The sequence below is a fragment of the Typopeltis vanoorti genome, chromosome 5 (assembly GCF_054136105.1).
Source record: "Typopeltis vanoorti isolate ZY-2024b chromosome 5, IOZ_Tvanoo_1.0, whole genome shotgun sequence".
NCBI lineage: Eukaryota > Metazoa > Arthropoda > Arachnida > Uropygi > Thelyphonidae > Typopeltis > Typopeltis vanoorti.
The window spans coordinates 73700510-73723084 of record NC_143553.1 but is presented as its reverse complement, the minus strand read 5'-3'; the positions used below and the strand labels follow the sequence as shown (position 1 = coordinate 73723084).

Sequence of the window (22575 nt, the reverse complement as noted above, 5' to 3'; positions counted from 1 at the left end):
CCTTCCACTCAAATGATCAACTTCAATTAAAACTGCATTATTGTTACTCAATTTGGTGATTCTATTATTATAACCCAATGCTGTTTTCACTGACAGTTCTTTTTTTAATGAATACATCATAATTGCTTAAATGTTTCAGTAATAATCTTTTCTGTTCATCAGGAGGGGGGGAAAACATCCAAAATATTTTCTAGTTCCTAATGTCAATGAAAGTGGATTTGTATTAAATTAAAAATCAAGCATGTTTCAAAATCAATAAACTGAAGCATCACTGTCAGAGAAAAGGGATCCATCTGCCTTGTATATCAAATTATAACGTACACTGAATTACCCAAGTTTCAACCAAATGGGATTTTAATGTAAATACTGGGATTTATATTTCATACTTTGTAATTGATATTTAACAGAGATGTGTTATCTTAATGATATATAAAAAAGCAATGTTATAAGTTTAAAAGTATAAATAAATCAGGTAAAACTTTTTTAAATACTTTTGCCAGCTTAGATAATATGCTTGAAAAGCAGCACATTATCTAAATTGATATCACTTTATTCTAGCAGCTGGATAAATTAAATTTTACTGTATCTAAAAATTTAAAAAGCAAACAAGATCAATTTCAATAGTCTTTTAAAAAAAAAAACATGTTAATACTTCTGTTTTAATGATCAGTTAAAAAAATTGCAGCTATTTTTAAGAGTTAAGTAAAACCCACCTATAATTGCTGAACCCACCATAGCACCTGTACCATCTGTGAAAAAAAAAAAAAAAAGATATGTTATCTAGAGAATTATCAAAAAGCAAATCAGGAAAGGTGGTGGAGGATGTTTCACAGGATATTTAATTAATCAGAAATGTAGTTAACATTAATGTTTACTTAAGATGTTTTTCAGGAGACCAAACAATTCAAAGATAATAAGCAAAAAGTGTCCATTATGAATGTTTGATTAATCACAATCAACTAGTTGTTCCTGAACAATTCAGTTCACAATGTTAAACTTATTCAAAAGATATAACATGTTACTGCACACATTATGCATAATTTTTAAAACAACAGATTCCTCAAGAAAATTTTAAAACTGTTATCCTTATAATTATCATCATCATCACCAAATTCCTTATACTTTCAGGAGGTATACAGGATATTATGATAGTCAGGGCTCAAAAAATACACGTGGCAAGTAGATTTTACCAGCTAGTTAGCTTCAGATTAAATAATGCAGAATATTTTTTATTTAAGTTAAAAAAAATCAACAAATTTTTTAATGCTAAGAAAATATGGAACTCCTATGGATTTGGTTTTTAATGATATGTCCCAGGTTAATGACATCATTAACCTGGGACATATCATTAAAAACATGGGAAAAGGGGTTTGGGCAAGTATATTTTTTTCTGTAGTGAATAGAGTTTCGCATAATTTGTCAGGCACAGATGATATTCTCTCACAACACATGCTGATTTATTTGCTATAAACTCTTGATATGCTTTCTTCTTTTCTGTAACTGCCTATAACTGATAATTATCTGAGTAAATAAGTATAAAAGTGAAATAAGTAAATAGAGTAATTTGAGTAAATATTAAACTATTACAGGAGAAATTTTAAGGTGTTCATATTAAGTGAAAGAGAACTATAAGCAGGTTTCACTGTCACTGTGTAATCCTCAAAAACCATATACTTCCTACATAATCATTTTTTGGTGTACTATAGATTCCATATTTTATAATGGTTTCTATTCAAGATAACAATGCTTAAACAGAGATTCTCATAATATTCCCATTTCTTGACCATCTGTTGTGAAGCAAAAATCAGGCCTTGTTTAATTACAACTTGTGTTCTTTAAACAGATAGTTACACCCTTTGGAAACTAGTATTCAAATGAAATACAGACAGGGAAGCACCTGAGAAACAAGTGTATCTTAATGGAGAAAGAATCGAGGAAGTCAGCAAGTTTGAGTACCTGGGATCCATTATTAACATAAAGAATTACCGCTCAGAAGACGACAGAAGAAGAATAGCTAAAACAACAGCCAGACACTTGTATAAAATCTAGAACGATGGATCTATCTCCACAGGGGGGAGAAAAAAAAAAGTTGAGGATTTTGGATGCATCCGTTTTTCGAACAGTGATTTATGGATGTGAGACCTGAAACCTAAAAAAAAGTCTGACAGAAAAAGGATAGCTACTTTGGAGATGTGGTGTTACAGAAGGCTGTTGAGGTTATCATATACTGAAAAGTGGACAAACGGATGAGTGCTATGAGGGATTGGTAGAACTTTAAGGCTCCTTAAGGATACTGACAGAAGAAACTTGAAATACTTTGGATACGATGAAAGGATAGGAGTTCTCAAAATGGTAACAGAAGTAAAGTTCCTGGAAAAAAAGAGGAAGAGGTAGACTATCAATGAGATAGATAGTGTCTGGAGTGACTGATCTTCAGAAAGTTGAAGCCTCCAGAAGAGCATATAACAGGGCCACATAGCAAGGACTGGTGTGGCACATCATCAAGCATCTGAAGGCTTCAACTTTCTGAAGATTCGTATTTTCAGTGACCATATGGCTTATTTGTTGATGTCAAATGAATGGATGGATTTTTCTTAACCAATTTTCCCTTCAAGAATTTCCCTTATGTTTTCTCAAATGGCATATATCTTTCCTAGAATAATCAAATTAGGACTTCTCAAAATGGTAACAGAGGTAGTAAAGTTCCTGGAAAAAGAGGAAGGGGTAGACTATCAATGAGATGGATAGTGTCTGGAGTGACTGATCTTCAGAAAGTTGAAGCCTCCAGAAGAGCATATAACAGGGCCACATAGCAAGGACTAGTGTGGCACATCATCGAGCATCTGAAGGCTTCAACTTTCTGAAGATTCGTATTTTCAGTGACCATATGGTTTATTTGTTGATGTCAAATGAATGGATGGATTTTTCTTAACCAATTTTCCCTTCAAGAATTTCCCTTATATTTTCTCAAATGGCATATATCTTTCCTAGAATAATCAAAATAGGACTTCTCAAAATGGTAACAGAGGTAGTAAAGTTCCTGGAAAAAGAGGAAGGGGTAGACTATCAATGAGATGGATAGTGTCTGGAGTGGCTGATCTTCAGACAGTTGAAGCCTCCAGAAAAGCATATAACAGGGCCACCACATAGCAAAGACTGGTGTGGCATATCATTGAGCATTTGAGTGACCACACGGCATTTGTTGATGTCCAATGAAAGGATGGATTTTTCTTTCACCAATTTTCCCTTCAAGAATTTACATTACATTTTCTCAAATGCATATATCTTTCCTAGAATAATCAATAAGGAAAATCCTCAGCAATTCTATCACTTTCAATTTTACTATCTTTTTTTTTTTAAAAATAAATTAGCACAAATGAGCATTCAAAATCATTTTAGATTCAGTCTCCTGTATCATGTAGTGTAATCAATGCAATACATCATACAGCTGACACTGAATCAAGCAAACACTGTTACAGCACACTACATAGATACTAGTATAACAAACTACTGAAAAGTGTCAAATGAAGCGACATAGGCACTATTCTTGTGATCCCTGCAAACTGTTATAGGGTTTCAACTGTAATAGTGAATGATACCCAACAGCCCGTAAATATATTATTATTATTATTATTCCGGGCAACTCCAAGGAGTCTACAGACTCATCGAGGGAGGCCCTAACATCATGTCAAGAACAACTATTCGACATTCACACAATATCTATCATACCTCGCCTTGAACTCATTCACGGTTGTAGCACCCACAACAGACTCTGGCAGCTTATTCCACTCATTCACCACTCTCCAAGTAAAAAACCTAGCTCTAACACCCCTGCTAACCACATTCTTGCCCAGCTTCCATGTATGGCCCCTAGTCCTCCCACCACCAGTCCTATTCTCAAAAATATCTTCTGGATTAATCTTATAGAAACCCTTCAGTAATTTGAATGTCTCAATCATATCACCCCTTTTCTGCCTATCGACCAATTTTTGCAACCCACAAATCTTCAACCTGTTCTCATAAGGTTCATTCCACAGACCTGCTATCATCTTAGTCACTCGTCTCTGGATCTTCTCCACCTCCTCCCCATCAAGAAGAAACCCTGGTGCCCATATCTGGGCACAGTAGTCTAGATGGGGTCTTATCAAGGCTCGATACAGAGGAACAATAACTTGTTTGTCTCTGCTTGTTAAAGTATTTTTCAGAAGCCAAATGATTTGATGAGCTGATTTAGCCACTTTTGCAATGTGCTCTCTAAACTTCAATTCCCTATCCACCAACACTCCCAAATCCCTGGCCTCAATTTCCTGGAGTACGGTTCCACCAATGTGATATACTGCTGCTATTCTTTTCACCTCAAAATGCATAACCTTACACTTTGCCACATTAAATTGACATCCATTTTCCCTAGCCCAGTCCTCCAAACTATCCAAATCATCCTATAAAATTTTGACATCCTGTGCACTCACAATTGCTCTACCCAACTTTGCATCATCAGCAAACAAGTGAACACTTCCTCTCGGATACTTTCCTATATCATTGATGAGTTATATTGAAAAGTAGTGGTCCAAGAACAGAGCCCTGCGGCACACCACTAGTCACAAGCCGTCTTTTGGACTGAATTCCTGAATAAACCACTCTCTGGTATCTCTCCATCAACCACTCTCCTATCCATCTCACCAACCTTATATCCAACCCCATATGCCCCAGTTTACTGATTAGAGTTCCATGTGGTATCCTGTCAAAGGCCTTTGCAAGGTCCAGTAGAATCACTGTAAACCCATTACCTTTATCCAATTCAGCAGTCACTGTGTTATAAAACGTGAGCCTGTTACTAAGGGGTCACAGAACCATGTTGTCCCCCATACAATATCCCATTTTCATCTATCCAATCCTGTATTCTTTTCTTGACTAATTTCTCCAAGACCTTGACAACGATTCCTGATATGCTAATCAGTCAGTAATTTACAACAGCAATCTTCGAACCTCCTTTATGCAGTGGAACTATTTTCCCCTCTTTCCACCCTCCTCGGGACTAACCCAGACCCGAGACTCAAATTAAACAAAACGGTCAAGGGTACTGACAATTCTTTAGCCGCTGCATGTACGACACGAGCTTATATCATCCAATCCCACAGATGTATGACATTGAGGTTATGCAATAGACTACTCACCTCCACTTCATTCACCACAATTCCCGTATAATCTATTGGTTCATTCATTTCTGCAATGTCAACACCTGGATGATATATTCTTGCAAAGTGCTCACTCAGTAACTCAACTATATCAACTGATTCAGTTACCTCCCTACCATCGGCATCCTTTAAAATCATTCTGTCATATACATTTTTTCTTTTACTTGTGAAAAAAATTGTTTAGGATTCTCTTTAGCCTGCATGGCCAATGTTCTTTCGTCATTCCTCTTTTGCTTTTCTTACCGCAATCGTTACCCTTCTGGCCTGCGCTTTGTACTGTTCATGTGCCTGCCGGTCACCTTTCTCCTTAAATTCCCCCCTTAGTTGTTTCTTTTTTTTTGCAGCTCAAGCTTAATGGTGTTATTCATCCATTTAACCCCTACTTGATTTATTATTCGGATTCTAGGTATACAGTCAGCCATTGCTTCATGCAAACACCTCATAACTGTCTCCCATGCACTATCAACTTCTGGCCCTTGCAGTTGTACATGCCATGGCACTGAACTAATCAAACTCCTAAGCTTGTCATACTTACTAGCCCGAAAATTCCACATGTACCTTGTCTTAATTGTAAATTCCACACCTTTAGTCACCTCCCAAGTCAAGACCCTATGATCACTCACACCAATTGGTGGCAATGTGGTCATATTTGTTACAGCCAAATCCTCAGATGCAATTACTAGGTCAAGCACTCTCTCTGACCCCTAGTATTTTCCATTACATGCTGTGGCAGATAGTTATCCCTTAATAACCGAATAAAATCCAATTCCTTCCTCTCGTGTGTCCTCTCCTCACTCCAATCAATGCGACCATAGTTGAAATCTCCCATAATAATTACCCTCCTTCCACTCATTTCTTCTATTTGCTTGTGCATACTATCTCCACCATCTTTTCCATCACCTGGTCTATAGCAGCACCCAATTGTATATTTTGTTCTGCTAGCCACAATCTCACACCAAATGGCCTCAAATGTGCTCTTTTCTCTCTCCAGCAATTCAATTTCTATTTTCCTTGGCTGCAGCTCATCAGCTATCATCAACAATACTCCTCCCCCATTTTATTCTCCCATATTGTATTGTCCTAAAACAGTTTTAGGACAAATATTACATACTTCAACTGCCTTTCTACATTTCAAGTTTCCAGTATTTGTTTTCAATTTTTCCTGCCTTGAGGATCAAAAAAACTCTGCCACTGCCAGTCCTAAGCCCAGATGAGAAAGAAGGAGAGTTGTACTTGTAGCTAGCAACTACAAAAGCTCTCTTAGAGAAACTATCAGGCAGAAGCCGTTGGAAAGGATATTTTTGTATCCAAATCTAAACCAAATTTGGATGTTTTACATCAGGAGAATGTACGAATCCGAGAAAAGCACATCAATTTGATTATGGTGGAGGCAAGAAAGGCACCATTAGAATGGAACTCAGAATCAGAAAGAATAATAAAAGCTAGGTTCAAAACCAGATACAAAAATGTTACTGTAATAAACATCTATGCTCCTACAAACAGTACTAACTAGGAAGCAAAAAAAAAAAAAAAGCTTTTTATGACCTTCTACAGAGAGAGTTACACAAGAGTAGCAAATGAGATATCTTACTTCTGGGAGAAATAAATGCAAAGATAAGCAAAGATAAAATGGATATGAAATAGTGATGGGAAAAGAAGGGCTAGGAGATGAAAATGAAAATGCAATTCAATGACTGCTGCCTATTTCACACCTTGAATCATAGGAGGTGAAATATTTCGACATAAAAATATACATAAACAAACCTTGGATCTCACCAGATGGAAAGAGTAAAAACTAAATAGATCACATAACCATAAATCAAACATGGAGATCCTCCTTGCAGGATGTGAGAGCATGGAGAGGAGCAGACACATACAGACTATATACTGGTGGCAAAGATAAAAATGAAACTAGCAAAGATATTTAAATCAAGGAGCAAATGAAACTGGTACAATATAAATAAACAGAAAAATGAGGATATTACAGAAAACTTTGCTTGTATAATCAAAAGCAAATATGAAGCAATAACATAAAGTGAAAGAAAAAATTCGAATATAAAACAATTATACAATGAAACAGCTGAAATACTAGGAAAACAGGAGATAATTCAGAAACAATGGATAAGAGACAAAATACTGCTTTAAAATGAGGAAAAAAAGAGAAGTAAGAAGAAAATTCCTTCAAAATCAAATTAAAGAAGAAAAGAGGATAAATAAAATATACAAGGAGAAAAATAGACAAGTAAAAAAAAATTTTTTTAAAAAATGAAAGATGATAAAAGAAAATTTGTTGAAGAACTCTGTAATGAGGCTGAACAAGCTAGGCTGCAACAAACTTTGATTCCAGAAACTTTTTGAAATAAGGAAGATAACTTGAAAAAATATGAGAAAAGGGAGATCGATAAGAGATAAAACAAGGAAATATAATGACAAGAGAAAAAAAAAAAAAAACAGACAGAAAAGACATGGACAGAACACTTTCAAGTCAATGGATACCATACTGTGAGGAACAGCCATGGTGTCCACCTTAATAAGATGTAGCACCTTCTTTCGTTGCGATGACCGCACCAATCTTACAGGGCATATTTTTCACAAACATACATTACTGATCAATGGGAAGTTTAGATCATTCTTTCTGTAAGCATGCAATGAGGTCCTGGCTTTTGTGGGGCAAATGTCCATTGACCTAACCCAATGCTCCAATTCATGCTACAGATGTTCATTAGGGTTGAGATCAGGCTCTATGGAGGCCAGTCAAGTCTGGTGACATTCATGTCCACAAAGCATGAATTACAGCAGCAGCCTCATGACAGTGCATTGTCTTGCTGAAAGAGACAATAGTCAGTTCCACAGAAAAGTCACAAGAGTACTTGTGACTTTTCTGTCACCTTGTGACAGAAAAGTAGGAAGTATTGCATTGTCCAGAATGTTCAGATACCTCTTGGAGTTCAACGTTTGTGGCACCACAAACAGAGATCCAAGAAAAACAGGACCATACCATCACACTGCCACCTCTGAATTTCATAGTTGGGGTTACACACTCTGGTAGAGACATTCACCAGGCATCTGCCACACCCACACTCGTCTATTTGCTTGGTTGAGGAAGAAGAGTGATTTCTTGCTTTGCAGCATAGCTTTCCAAGCTTACATGTCCCACTGTATATGCTTGTTGCACCACTGAACACAACAGAGCATGCTGGTTTGGGTAATGTGGGACTTCCATATTGCAGTCCTACCACGGAAACCCATGTTGTGAGCTTTGGTTCTTAATGTTTTTGTGCAGATTTGTGTTCCAGTCAATGCCCAGAACTCCACATTTAATGTGTCTGCCGATGAATGGCAGTTTTTACATATCATCCTTTGTAGCACCCTATGGTCATGTTCTGTGAGTGTGGTGGGTGAGTCATTCACTACTGATAGCACTTGAAGTTGACTCCTTGCACTTAAGTAGTGGGTATCAAAATATATTCTTTGTATTTTTTTCTGAAATTTCGATCCACTTTTATCACATCATTTTTTTCCCAAGTAATCACTCCATTAAGAATATCCTTAACTTGATTATCATATTACCTGCATGATATTTCTTTTGTGGTGCTCCTTCCTTCATTTCTATGCCTTTATTATTACTGCATGGGCATTCTCTATGAAGACTCATTATCTAGTCCTGACATCCTTTTCAACACTGTTACTGAATTTTCTGGGATGATCTGTCCTTACGCTCCCTTACCTACAGATATGTACTGAAGAACTTCCTCTGCCTTAGTCCTATAAAATACTTTTGGCTACTTATACATTTCTATATTTATAAGGAATATTGCACTGCCAGCTCACTATGTCACCAAGTGACCAGATCTGCATACAGTGATTTATGGGGCTTGATAAATTGTGCTAAACCCTACTTGCTATGTAAAAAAATGCAGCTGCCCAAATCCCCACCCCAACCCATTTTTTATATATGTTTCAATAAGTCAACATAGATTGATTGCATCATGATTGGAGATTTCCTTCAGGAAAAAGGAAAAGTCAACAGATAATAAGAAAAATAAAAACTTTCTAGAAAATGTAATTTATTATACCAATTTTTATTACTGGAATGGACCTTTATAAGATGCATATTCCATGATGTTTTCTAAAAGTTGTTATTATTATTTATTTTTTTGGTCTCTCCCTCGCTTTGCAGGACCCAAGCCTTAAGTAAATTATGGACAAAAATAATTGGAAATTGTTCCTTGCCTATCCACCAAGACATTTTCTTCCATACCTCACAAAGACTGAAATCCAGGTGCAATACAAATGAACAGCCCGAACTTAGGCCTATGCGAGTCATGGGGAGAGTATAAGCATCAACATACCTGCAATCTTCAAATTCCCATTTCAAATCCAACATCTCGTCTGGAGGGCTTCGATCTCCCTAGACATGTATGGACCACTTTAAATCGGATCAGAACAGGATATGGAAGATGTAAGTATCTCTTGCATAAATGGACTTTTTTTACACTGATCCCAGAATCCCTGGAGTGGATCTGGGATTTAAGGATTAAGCTCTGAGTCCTGATTCTTCATTTTGATGTTTAATCATTTCAACCTATTGTACCCCTTTTAATATGATTTTTACAATTGTTTTTATGCTATTTTAGGTAATATCCTGAGACCTGCACATCATACACTAAATAAATAAATAAATTTATTTTTTGGTTAAATTATTTTATCCAGTCTGCTGCTACTTACCATATGCAAGTGAACAAGTGTATTTGTTTAACCTTGGTAAACTAGATGTGGCTGTATTAAAGCTCTATAAAAGAGGAATGATAATTGCCTTGTTTTTTTGCTTGTGTATTTTTTAAGAATCTAGTAAATCCTATGAGATACTCTGGCTGCTGTTGCAATATGCCCTCTAAATTTCAACTCCATAACACTTCCAAATCTTTATTTTCATCAATTTCCTGACACTGACAGAACTGTATTCTGTCAGTGTAATATATGATTAGTAACCTTTTCATCCCAAAATGCAACCTCATTAAAATGGCATTCATTATTCTTTTCCCATGCTAATCAGCCTAGTTAAATCATCTTGCAAGCTCTCTTTACATTGACTACTCTTTGGAACCTGTCTATCAGCTAGTTACCTTATGTTCTGTATCACCAACTTCAGATCCATCTCCATTTGTTTCAATATGTGTAGAGTTCAATGTGATATCATCCACATCTTCCCTTGCACTCCTGGCCTTATAACAGCAGCCCACTATATATAAAATATGTTGGCCTTTATTTCACACCAGATTATCTCAGCACACTGCCTTCTGCATCTCTGTCCTCCTGATGACGTCCTACTCCTTTCTGGCTGCAATACATCTGCTATGATCAGCAGCACCCCTCTCTCCATCCAATGAAAATACTATACACTTCATATGCTATCCATGTAACTATGTCATCCTCCATCAACCAAGTCTCAATAATAACTATAACTTTTATTCAGCCTGCACCAACAAATGCCAAAAACATTTCTCTTTTATTCCTAAAGCTTCTGGCATTAGAGTACACAAACTGCAGTATTCCCTTAGCACCCACCACTACCTTTACACACTGACTATCTCAAATTCGCAATTTAAGAGCTTAGATTCTATATCATTTTTTGGCTATTCTCACACTCACTTGTCTAATGAGCAAGGGCATGCCCCACTTGCATTTTCCCCTACTAAACACACACAAAAAAATAGCAGCTTTCCTGACTTTGCACTTCCACACTCACAGTAAACAATGCTTTTTCCACATGCCTGACTCCAAATTTATTCAGGTGCAGCCTTATATAAATTCTTCTGGCCATGAAATTCAATTTACAAACTATGCACCAATCTTTCTGCACAACCTATGGCACTGATTCATTTGCAATCATGGTCCTCCTCCTCAATTCCCCTGTATAATACTGTGGCAAAGCACTTGCAATATCTTTCTTCTTTCACTCTTCTTTTTTGCTTCTTACAATAATTCTTCCTACCATACTTTTTGCCTTTCAAATCATTTGTGCTTGTTGAAAGAAATCTACTCTTTGACTTTACCTCTCTGCATCCTGACAGGCTCACTAATATCATTTTGCATTAGATGCTCACATTAAGTACTTTTCTTATTGTCACCATAAAAAAAAATTCTCACCCTCCTTTTCATGTTTTATCATACATTCCTTGCTTCAGCTCTACTACTCGTGATATTTCTGCTGCAACTGACTGTGCTCAAACTTTGTCTAGTGAAGGACTCATGGAAGTATACTACTTCTCTCATGAATTCTCTTGACCTTCCACTTTCACAACAATCTTGTCAGCATTTTTGTTTGTGCTACCATTTGTTAACATTCTTCACTCCATTACCATGTATTTTGCTCAACTCATATAAATGACACTTGGTCTCAAAACACTTCTAACATATTTGTTTACTAGCCTTCTTTTCTTTCCACACATCTTTTACCCTTTAATGAATTTCACACACACTGCACTGAACAAAATCTCTTATATAATAGATGCTTGCTATAGTGAACCCTTGAGGACCAAATAAATGGTTTATTTCAGTGCAAGGTTCACCTAGGATAAATACAAGGAAAAAGCATCCATCACCACCTTCACTCCATTCTCACAAAAGGAGATGGAGCAGAAGAAATATAACAAAGGAAACTGCACACAAGAAATCAAGAGACAACAAATGAAACCAACAGAAAATGAGTGAAACAGAACAAAGAAAATGGTGGGCAATTAGTGTCACTAATTTACACAGATGTAGCATTTTGAAATTTAAACATTAATTCTGCATTTTCATTTGTATAATTTCATACTGTTCTGGTTCTTGTTTTTACATTTCTTATTATTGTTTGTATTTGTACTCTCATGTTTTTGTTCTGTGTTCCTTATGTTTGGTTTCAGCCAATCCTTTGTGTTCTGTCATCCATATACTATTATCTACTGATTCCTTTGTTATATTTCCCATTATTTCTTGTCATTTTTCTTTGTCTATGTATGGTTCTTGTGCATAAAATTGTCCTGTCATCAACATATGATTTCCTGCCATTTCCTTTGTCTATTGATTGTGACATCACTTTTTAGAAAATCAGTTTGCTCCCGTTTTTAAGCTTTAACTGACTGTAATACTGAGCTTAAAATAGCATTGGTTCTATGGGCCTTATGCCTGTATATCATTTTATTGTAGTTGTATTTACTACAGATATACAACTTTTTCTTAAAGGATGTAAATATAAAATATGTTAATAAAAAATAAATTACCACAAATTAACTTAATATCATTAACTGAATTGAGGAGGAAAAAAAAAAAAGTTGATCATTCTTGTGCTGTTCTATTCACCTATACACTATCCTACAAAAGATGTGTAGATAGGCTTAGGTGTTGGTGGTTATTCATAACTGCTTAACAGTGTAAGAGAAACAACAACAGAGAGAAACAAGTAATTTACTGGATTTCCAACCAGCATCTTCAGAGCATAAAATTACAAATGTGGTAAATACAGAGCACGTAATTAGGAAGTAGAAATAATGTAAATTGTAACTGAAAAGGAACTAGTGTCCTATCATCTAAGGACCAGATAAAAACAATGTTAATTGAGAGAGTCAGGCTAAATGTGGTCTTAGAATGACTGTTTCCCAGATTTTTGGTAAACTAATGAAGCCACTTGTTGGGGGCTTAGGAAGTGCTTCTCAACTGATGCTGATTCCAAAAATAGTCTCTCTGACCTACAGCAACTTCAATGCAATACAGCTTCCTTCTGTTCTATTATTCCAGAACATGAATTGCCAGTCCTAACTCCCCTAACAAGATTACCAATTCTGTCCAAAGCAGATTAACTTGTGCAGAAAGAACTTTATACACTTCAGGATGATGTACAGATAAAGGATGTAACAGATGAAGGTTGCTAAATGGGTGTGTGGTTTGCAACTGAAGATTATAACTGCAGAGAACATTAGCTATCTTTTCTGGCATATCTTGAACATAAAGAAATGAGAATAGTTTTGCTCTGATCCTTATGTGTTGATTGTGTGTGTGTGTGTGTGTGTGTAGAGGATGCACTATTTTGTTAGCTATGCTATGTAGATGTATTTACTGGTTGACCTCATGGCCTTGACACAAATCATATAGATTTTTAGCGCACTTAAATGGCCAGCATCCAAAAATACACCTAACTGTGGAAAAATAATGGCTTAAAAAGAGTTGCAAAGTTATCTTTTATTATAGGTAAAGTTTTATTAGTAAAAATTATGAGTCTTCGGACTCCTTGGAGGTATCAGGAATAATAATAATAGTTCAAGATCAGTACTAAGGACTGTCTCATTTGAACAAGTAGCTCTGGCTCCATGTGTAAGTGTTTTGAAAATAACCATACTGTTGGAATGGATGGCATGATTGCTTATACAGGGTGTTTCAAAAGGGGGGGGGGGGTATACAACTTTGAATGACAACAGAAAGTAAATAGTCATAGATGAACAATTTTTATTACTGTGTGTATGCAGAATTACTGGAGGCAGTAATGTCATTCGAACTTTAACTGTATGTTGAAACTTCAAACTTTAACACTTAAAGTTTCAATACAGACAGTTAAAGTTCGAATGACATGACTGCCTCCAGTAATTCTACATATATCCCATCTGTAATCAATTTCCTATTACCCCAGATGGCAGAGCATATCTGGGGTAACTTCAGCAATGGCAGCAATAATTCTGGAACGCAGGTCATCCAAATTGGCTGGTAGTGATGGTACAAACACTCGATCTTTCATAAAGCCCCACAAAAAAAATCTAATGGTGTAAGATCAGGGGGAATGCAGTGTCCATGCTACAGATGATCCTCTACCAATCCGTCTGCCTGGGAAATGGGTGTCAAGGTACAACCTTACGTCATCAGGTGTCTAATTGTGATATCAGGTACCCTTGTAGAATGTCCAGATACACACCACCAGTAATGGTAGACTCAAAAAAAAAAAAAGGTCCATACACTTTTTTTTCGTTTATGGCACAAAAAATGTTAACCTTTGGGGTGCTGTGAACATGTTCTATGCTGGTGTGTGGATTTTTTGCTTCCCTCAAATTCTGAAGTCGCGAGTGTTTACTTGCCTACTTATGTGAAAAGTGCGCTCATCACTGAAAACTATCTTGTTGAAAAAAGTCCTAATTTTGTCCTATACTACTGATCATTTCCTTAAAGAAATCCTGTCATATCTTCTCATTGTTTTCCCTCAAATGTTGAATGAGGGTAAATTTGTAGGGCCTTAAATGTAGACGCTGTTGTAAAACACGCCACAGTCAGATGCAGAATTCCAACTTGACAAGATGCCCATCTGGTTGACTTTCCAGAGCTTCTTCCACAACTGCATTGGCAGCCTTCCTGTTGACCTTAGATGACACAGAACAGCCAGTTTACACAAAATTCTTATGTCTTGTGTAGATTGTGGATCTGCAATCTACACGACACATACGATCTACATATGGCAAAGAACTAGGAAGTTCTTTGCCATATTTTGTGTGGAAATTCCTTTGAACTTGTGTTGCAGATTTCGTTTTCTCAAACCAAAACACACAACGTGCTTGCTCTACACCATTGAAAGTCACCATTTTCAAATGGTTTGACATATCATGCCATCTAGTGTTGTAATTTGATAAAGTTACCTGACCAAAACTTGATGTGTTTCAATTTATTAAGACACTTACTAAGCTTCTGTACATCTTCCAAGTTATTCTCTGTTCTTCTGCAAAGTTGTATACATCCTTTTGAAACACCCTGTATAAGTACCTTCCAGTGTGTGTGTGTGTGGGGGGGATTTCCTATAAATAGGAAAGAATGAACCATTTGGTAATGTAACTTGTATCTTGGAAAGGGAGACCACTGATAGTGTCTTTTTCTTATATGAAGTGTATTTTTGGATGCTAGCCATTTAAGTACACTAATTTCTAATATATCTAGGCTATGAAGCCAAACAGCAAACACACCATCTATATAGCATAGATTTATTGATTTATGTGTACCTGTGTTGAATGCTTGATCTTCTAGAAATTCCATTTTGAAATTCCGTGATGGATGGGAGGAAGAGGGGGAATCCATTGCAGTCCCATCTTATATATTTGTCCTTTCCAGGAAAATAACCTGAATAAATGGTGAATTTCAATATTCAAATATGTCAGAGGGAAAATATGGCCTGATAACACCAAGGATCTCCGTTAATGGTGCATTGGTAAAAATGAAGTAATATCAAAGAAAACCGTGATGCCTGAAACTTTTTAGGTTAAAATATTTTTTTTAATTAAGTGAACAGAAGAATTATAACATAAATTGAAAGCCAAACGGCTATTTTTCTGGCATCCTTAATAATAATTAAGGGGATACAAATCCCTTGTTGTTCAACTGCCAGTAAGCAAAACTCTAGGATCAAGAACTACGAATCTATGAGTTTCATATATACCGAAAAACTATCGGCGAATCCAAGTGTAAATGACCGCTTAACACCAAGGCAACTTGAAGCAGCAAAGGGGGAGCAAGCTCCCTCACTATCCTTGATATTTTCTCATAATGTAAAAACATAGTCCCTAGGGTATATATGAAATTTTTCGGTATATATAAAACTCATAGATTCGTAGTTCTCAATCTTAGAGTTTTGCTTACTGACGCAGCTGAACAACAAGGGATTTGTATCCCCTTAATTATTATTAAGGATGCCAGAAAAATAGCCGTTTGGCTTTCAATTTATGTTATAATATACAAAGACACCTTTATTGCATTCGTATAGTAAAGGTATGCAAGTTCTTTTCACTTAAACCTTGTTATCTTCGGGGTCTACCTACTCACTTATGAGACCTCAAAAAAGGTTGAAACCAGTCTGGGTAGTGACCTCTCCTCATAATGTAATTACAGTATTAAATCCCCTAGGGGCTGTGGTTTTACATTATGAGAAAATATCAAGGATAGTGAGGGAGCGTGCTCCACCTTTGCTTCGAGTTGCCTTGGTGTTGTACTACCAAGTGGTCATTTACACTTGGATTCAACGATAGTTTTTCGGTATATATGAAACTCATAGATTCGTAGTTCTCTATCTTAGAGTTTTGCTTACTGGCAGTTGAACAACAAGAGATTTGTATCACCTTAATTAGAACAGAAGAATTGTTTGGGGGAGGAGGACTGATGATGATTTTGGGGCTATTTTTTGGTAATAAATATTTTTGGGGCACTTTCTAAAAACATCTTGCCATTTTCAAAACTTTCTTCTACAAAACTTCCTATAAGCTATTGTTTGCCTATTGTCACAAAAGATTAAGCTTCCTATATCTCTTTTATTATATAAAAGCATGTATTTCTTTACTAGCCAGGTATGACATCTTTCACAAGCTCCTGTGTCCATCATGGAATTAGCCATACAGGTCTCTCTCAGATTTTTCTATTTGAAATTTTCTATACGTTTGCTACATTACATATAGCAAACTTATTATAAAAACTGCCAAAAATTTTTCTCAGTCAAATTGCTACAATCATAATTATGTTCTAAAGAATTCACTGTGGGAAGCTATCTTCTATAACTACTAGTGTGGTCCCAGGAAGTTCGCTATAGCAAAATTCAAATATAATTTCACAAATTCACCCAATGTACAGTATCTTCATAACAGATATAAAATTTTGACTTACTTCTAACTGCAAGAATAGCACCAGTTAATGCACCACTGGTTATAGAATTCCATGGATCTTCCTTTTTCCTAATATGTACTAAGGAACAATCAATAGTAGAAAAGAGTCCACCCCAAACTGCAAAGCTACCTGGGAAACAAAAAAAATAAAAAAATAAATAATAATCAGTAAAAAACACATGTACTAACCACAGTGATAAGTTTTAATATGTAAATATTTCATCCCAAGTATCTTGGGACATCCTCAGTACAGTAATTCAAACAATACTAGGAATAACATACAGTTAGGGCACATGATTACAATGGAATCCCAATATGCGTGCAGTAGCGTGTTATAGAGTTGGAAGGAAACGTCATCAGGAAGGTGAGAGACTTTAGATACTTAGGTTCAACAGTGGAAGAAGATGGAGGAGCTGAGAAGGAAGTGGGATGCAGGATACAAGTGGGTTGGAGGAACTAGAGGGAGATGACTGGAGTGTTATGCGATAAGAGGGTGCCAATCAATCTGAAAGGCAAAATCTATAGGACAGTAGTGAGGCCAGCTATGACATATGCTATAGAAACTTGGCCCTGAGGAAAAATAACATCAGCAGGATGGAAGTAGCAGAGATGAGAATGCTTAGGTGGATGTGCAGTGTGACCAGAAAGGATCATCTGAGAAATGACTATGTCAGGGGAACAGTGAAAGTTACGAACTTAGGAGCAAAAATACAAGAGACAAGGTTGAGATGGTTTGGTCATGTGATGAGGAGGGAGGACGAATATGTGGGAAGAAGGGTCATGCAGATGGATGTGCAAGGAAGGAGGAAGCGTGGGCAGCCAAAGAAGAGATGGAGGGAGTTGGTAGAAGAGGACTTGAGGATGAAGAACTTTGATGTGGTGACAGCCCAAGACAGGAAGGTGTGGAGGAGACTCATTATCAACAGTGACCCCACTTAAGTGGGAGAAGCTGCAGAAGAAGAAGAAGCGTGTTATAGAATTAAACTAAACAAACAAAAAAAAGATTATTTTAGACAATTTTGTATGAAAATTTCCCATACTTTAGGAATAGCAACAACGTCATTACGGTTTAAATTTGGTCTGTGTAGTAGAGCTTCAGCACTTTCTTTATATAAACGTTCATGCTTATATAAAGATCTATGTAAAAGTTTTGTCTTTTCACAATGGATCCTATGGTTTGGGTTTTCAACTCTGTGTTGAGCGAGGCCACATTTCTGTGGTTTGAAAAGACGAATGTGGTCCTGATGTTCTGAAATGCGTTTCTGAACAGATCTACCTGTCTTGTCCATAGTAAGACAACTTGAAGGAGCATGGGACCTCATACATGCCAGGTAACATTAGAGGTGAGACTTTGTTTTTAGGAGAAGGTAACAAGTTATAGATCTGGTTGATGGGTTTGTAGGTAGTGGCAAGATTTCTTCATAATTTTTGAAAGACGTTCAGAGATGTGCCTTTGATATAAGGTATGGGAATCCTATGGGCTTCTTCTTATCTAGGTTGATGTGTGGGGAAGTGACTGATGATTTTTTGAGTTGTTTTAAGATTGTATCCATTTAGTATGGCTGTATTTTTGATTATTTCTAATTCTTGGTTTAGAGATTCTTCAGAGGAGCAAAATCTGTGTGCTCTGGTAACTAATGATTTTATGATGCCAAATTTTTGAGATGGATGATGAGCGGAAGAATTGTAAATGCAGCGATCTGAAAATGTAGGCTGGAACCATCTTCTTTTCTTTGAATATGTAAATCCAGAAAGGAGATACCCTGTGGAGATTCTTTTTCTAGCATAAAGTTGATGAGAGGGTGAAGAAGGTTTATTTTATCTAGAAACAGGTGTAATTCTTGTTCGGAATGATCCCAGACTGCAAAAAAGTCATCGACATATCGTAGCCAAATTTTTGGTTTGGGTTCAAATGTGAAAATTTTTTCTTCAAGGTATTCTAGAAACAGGTTTGCTAAGTTTGGCTATAAGGGAGACCCCCATTGCTGTTCCTTCCTCTTGCTTGTAAATTTTTCCTTTCCAAGTGAAGTAACCGGACATAATAACAAATTTGAATAATTCAACAATATCATACACGGCAGGTAACATCAGAGGTGAGAGTTTGTTTTTAGGAGAAGGTAACAAGTTATAGATCTGGTTGATGAGTAACAACACGGTCTTATTCCTTCACAGGAACTGACAGCACAGAAGACCAACTTAGTAGGCAAACTTCAATTGAAACAGGGTAAGCAACATGCTAGAATCTCTTTTTTTTAAAAAAGTGCAGACACGATAAACTCATTCCAACATTTGCAAAACTAAAAAAGGTCATTAAATCTCCAGGTGCTCATAAAATCTATCAGAAAGCAAGTCATTCCTTACTACTTAATTAGTTATGAGTTTCTAAACATGAATTGGCAACAAATAATTTTAAAATTACAGAACCAGAATTGTCAAATACTTTAAATCAAGAACTGCTACAATTGATTATCAGTGTCTCATAAAATTCAGAGATAATAGCATTTGATAAAAATAATATTAATCTACATACAAAATACATTAACTTGCTAAATCGATCTAAGAAAATTACTAACAATTTAACGATGGAAAAATGGGTGGTCAAGTTATCTAACCGTCCACTAACAACAGATGAATTAAATGTTCTAGAAGAGGTCATAAATTTGCAATTTTACCTAAGTGTTTTCCATATTTAGATTTTATACATAACACTGAGAGAAACATCGGCCATCTTTCCAGTACTGAAGGCAATAGACTTTGTTTCAAAATAGCAAAAATAATCTATGATGCCAAACCTTCGGACTTAAATATCCCACCATCAGAATTGAAAGCTCTTACCTCCTTAAGACTTAATAAAAACATAATCATCACCAGAGCTGACAAAGGAAACACCACTGTGGATCTAGATACCAATTCATATGACCGAAAAATTAATTTACTACTCCAAGATCGAAATACTTATGCCAAACTGGATTATGATCCTACAAAAAGACAACTCAAGAAACTAAATAAGTTACATGATGATACCTCTTCTTTAGATGAAGAAACAATAAAAAACATGCTAGACCTACTAGAATATATGGCTTACCTAAGCTTCACAAGAATAACGTTCCACTCAGACCCAATGTAGATTCTCTTAGTATCCCGACTTACAAGTTATCAAGATTTTTATCTAACCTTCTCCGTACTCACATAGGCCACTTAGCCTCATCAATTAAAAATTCTACAGTTTCACGCAAAAATAAAAGACATTCAACTGTTAAAAACTAACATGTTAACTAGCTTCGACATTGTCTCCCTCTTCACTAACATTCCCTATAAGGAAACAGTAGAGTTATTAACTCAAAAATTTCCATCTGATATTGTTGAATTATTCAAATTTGTTATTATGTCCGGTTACTTCACTTGGAAAGGAAAAATTTACAAGCAAGAGGAAGGAACAGCAATGGGGGTCTCCCTTATAGCCAAACTTAGCAAACCTGTTTCTACAATACATTGAAGAAAAAATTTTCACATCTGAACCCAAACCAAAAATTTGGCTACGATATGTCGATGACTTTTTTGCAGTCTGGGATCATTCCGAACAAGAATTATACCTGTTTCTAGATAAAATAAGCCTTCACCCTCGCATCAACTTTATGCTAGAAAAAGAATCTCCACAGGGTATCTCCTTTCTGGATTTACACATTCAAAGAAAAGAAGATGGTTCTATCGCAAGCCTACATTTTCAGGTTGGTACATTCACAATTCTTCCGCTCATCATCCATCTCAAAAATTTGGCATCATAAAATCATTAGTTACCAGAGCACACAGATTCTGTTCCTCTGAAGAATCTCTAAACCAAGAATTAGAAATAATCAAAAATACAGCCATACTAAATGGATACAATCTTAAAACAACTCAAAAAATCATCAGTCACTTCTCCACACATCAACCTAGATAAGAAGAAGCCCATAGGATTCCCATACCTTATATCAAAGGCATCTTTGAACGTCTTTCAAAAATTATGAAGAAATACAATCTTGCCACTGCCTACAAACCCATCAACCAAATCTATAACTTGTTACCTTCTCGTAAAGACAAACTCTCACCTCTGATGTTATCTGGCATGTATGAGGTCCCATGCTCCTGCAAGTTGTCTTACTATAGACAAGACAGGTAGATCTGTTCAGAAACGCATTTCAGAACATCAGGACCACATTCGTCTTTTCAAACCACAGAAATCTGGCCTCGCTCAACACAGAGTTGAAAACCCAAACCATAGGATCCATTGTGAAAAGACAAAACTTTTACATAGATCTTTATATAAACATAAACATTTATATAAAGAAAGTGATGATGCTCTACTACACAGACCAAATTTAAACCGTAATGACGTTCTTGCTATTCCTAAAGTATGGAAAATTGTCATACAAAATTGTGTAAAATCTCTTTATATATGTTATATTTTTTATTTGTTTGTTTAATTTAATTCTATAACATGCTACTGCACGCATATTGGGATTCTATTGTAATCATGTGCTCTAACTGTATGTTATTCTTAATATTGTTTGAATTACTGTATTGAGGATGTCCCAAGATACTTGGGATGAAATATTTACATATTAAACTTATCACTGTGGTTAGTACGTGTTTTTTAGTGATGAATTCACCACAGATTTCATTGTATAAAAAAATAATAATAATCAGAGATTATCCTATCTACTAGTGCATATTGTAAAGGAATGAACAAGACATTATGAATGTCCAACATAAAACATAATATTTCATTAGTAAGTTTTCTATTAAACTTACTTCCAGATCGATCTATTGTCACCACTTTGCAAGGGTATATTATCCAAGTGAGGTGACTGCTGTGACAAAATATGTGGGAACAGAGGTGGATGAATTGGCAGTTTTTTGGATACTGCAGAATCTCAAGGTAAATAGCCGTGGGATTAGATTATATTGGATATAAGCTTGCATTTTAAAGAATGTGCATGCGTGGTAACAATGTCTCTGACTAGTCTCTTTAAATCTCAGCTCTGGCAAAGTTTCAAGAGAGTGGAAGGAAGGCAAAATAATATGAGGATCTAAGTCTGTAGTAACAACCGAGGAGTGATGGTTAAAGTACACTAAAAAAAGGATTCAGGAATGAGTGGATAAGAATATGATACTCTGTGAAGAGTTGGTCATGCCTTAGTAATCTACTAACTTTTTATACAGTGTTACTCATAGAGTGACAGCTGAGTTGAATAAAGGGAATTAGAACGTGAAGATACTACTGCTGAATTTTTCAATGGTGTTTGACAGGATACCACATGGAACTCTATTATGCAAACTGAAACAAACGGGGATGAATATGAAACTGGCGATATGAATAAAAGGGTGGCTGATGGACAGATACCAAAAAGTAGTATACAGAGGAGCAGAATTCAGGAGAAGGTAGGTGATTAGTGGTGTACCACAGGGCTCTGTGCTAAGGCCATTACTGTTTAATTTGTATATAAATGATATAGGAAGCAATTTGAAGGGAAATATTCATCTGTTTGCTGATGATGCAAAATTGGGTAGAGAGCTTGCTAGATTATTTAAATAGGTTGTTAGTATGGGCCAAAAATAATGACTATCAGTTTAATGTGGAGAAATGCAGAGTTATGCATTTGGGATAAACAGATTACATGCTACCACACTGATTTCTGGAATAGCACTCCAGGATATAAACGAAGCTAGAGATTTGGGCA

The 22575-nt window shown here is 36.0% G+C and overlaps 1 protein-coding gene across 2 annotated transcripts in view; it reads right to left on the bottom strand.

Moving 5' to 3' along the window:
- The window catches only part of Tim17b (Translocase of the inner mitochondrial membrane 17b), a 116648-nt gene that overhangs the window by 41853 nt on the left and 52220 nt on the right, over window positions 1-22575 (bottom strand). For both annotated transcript variants that reach the window (XM_090393175.1, XM_090393176.1), the window contains exons 4-5: window positions 16857-16985; window positions 714-749 (exon numbers count right to left, since the gene is read on the bottom strand). In XM_090393175.1, coding sequence (XP_090249301.1) covers window positions 714-749; window positions 16857-16985 — 165 coding nt within the window. The remainder of the gene's footprint in view (window positions 1-713; window positions 750-16856; window positions 16986-22575) is intronic.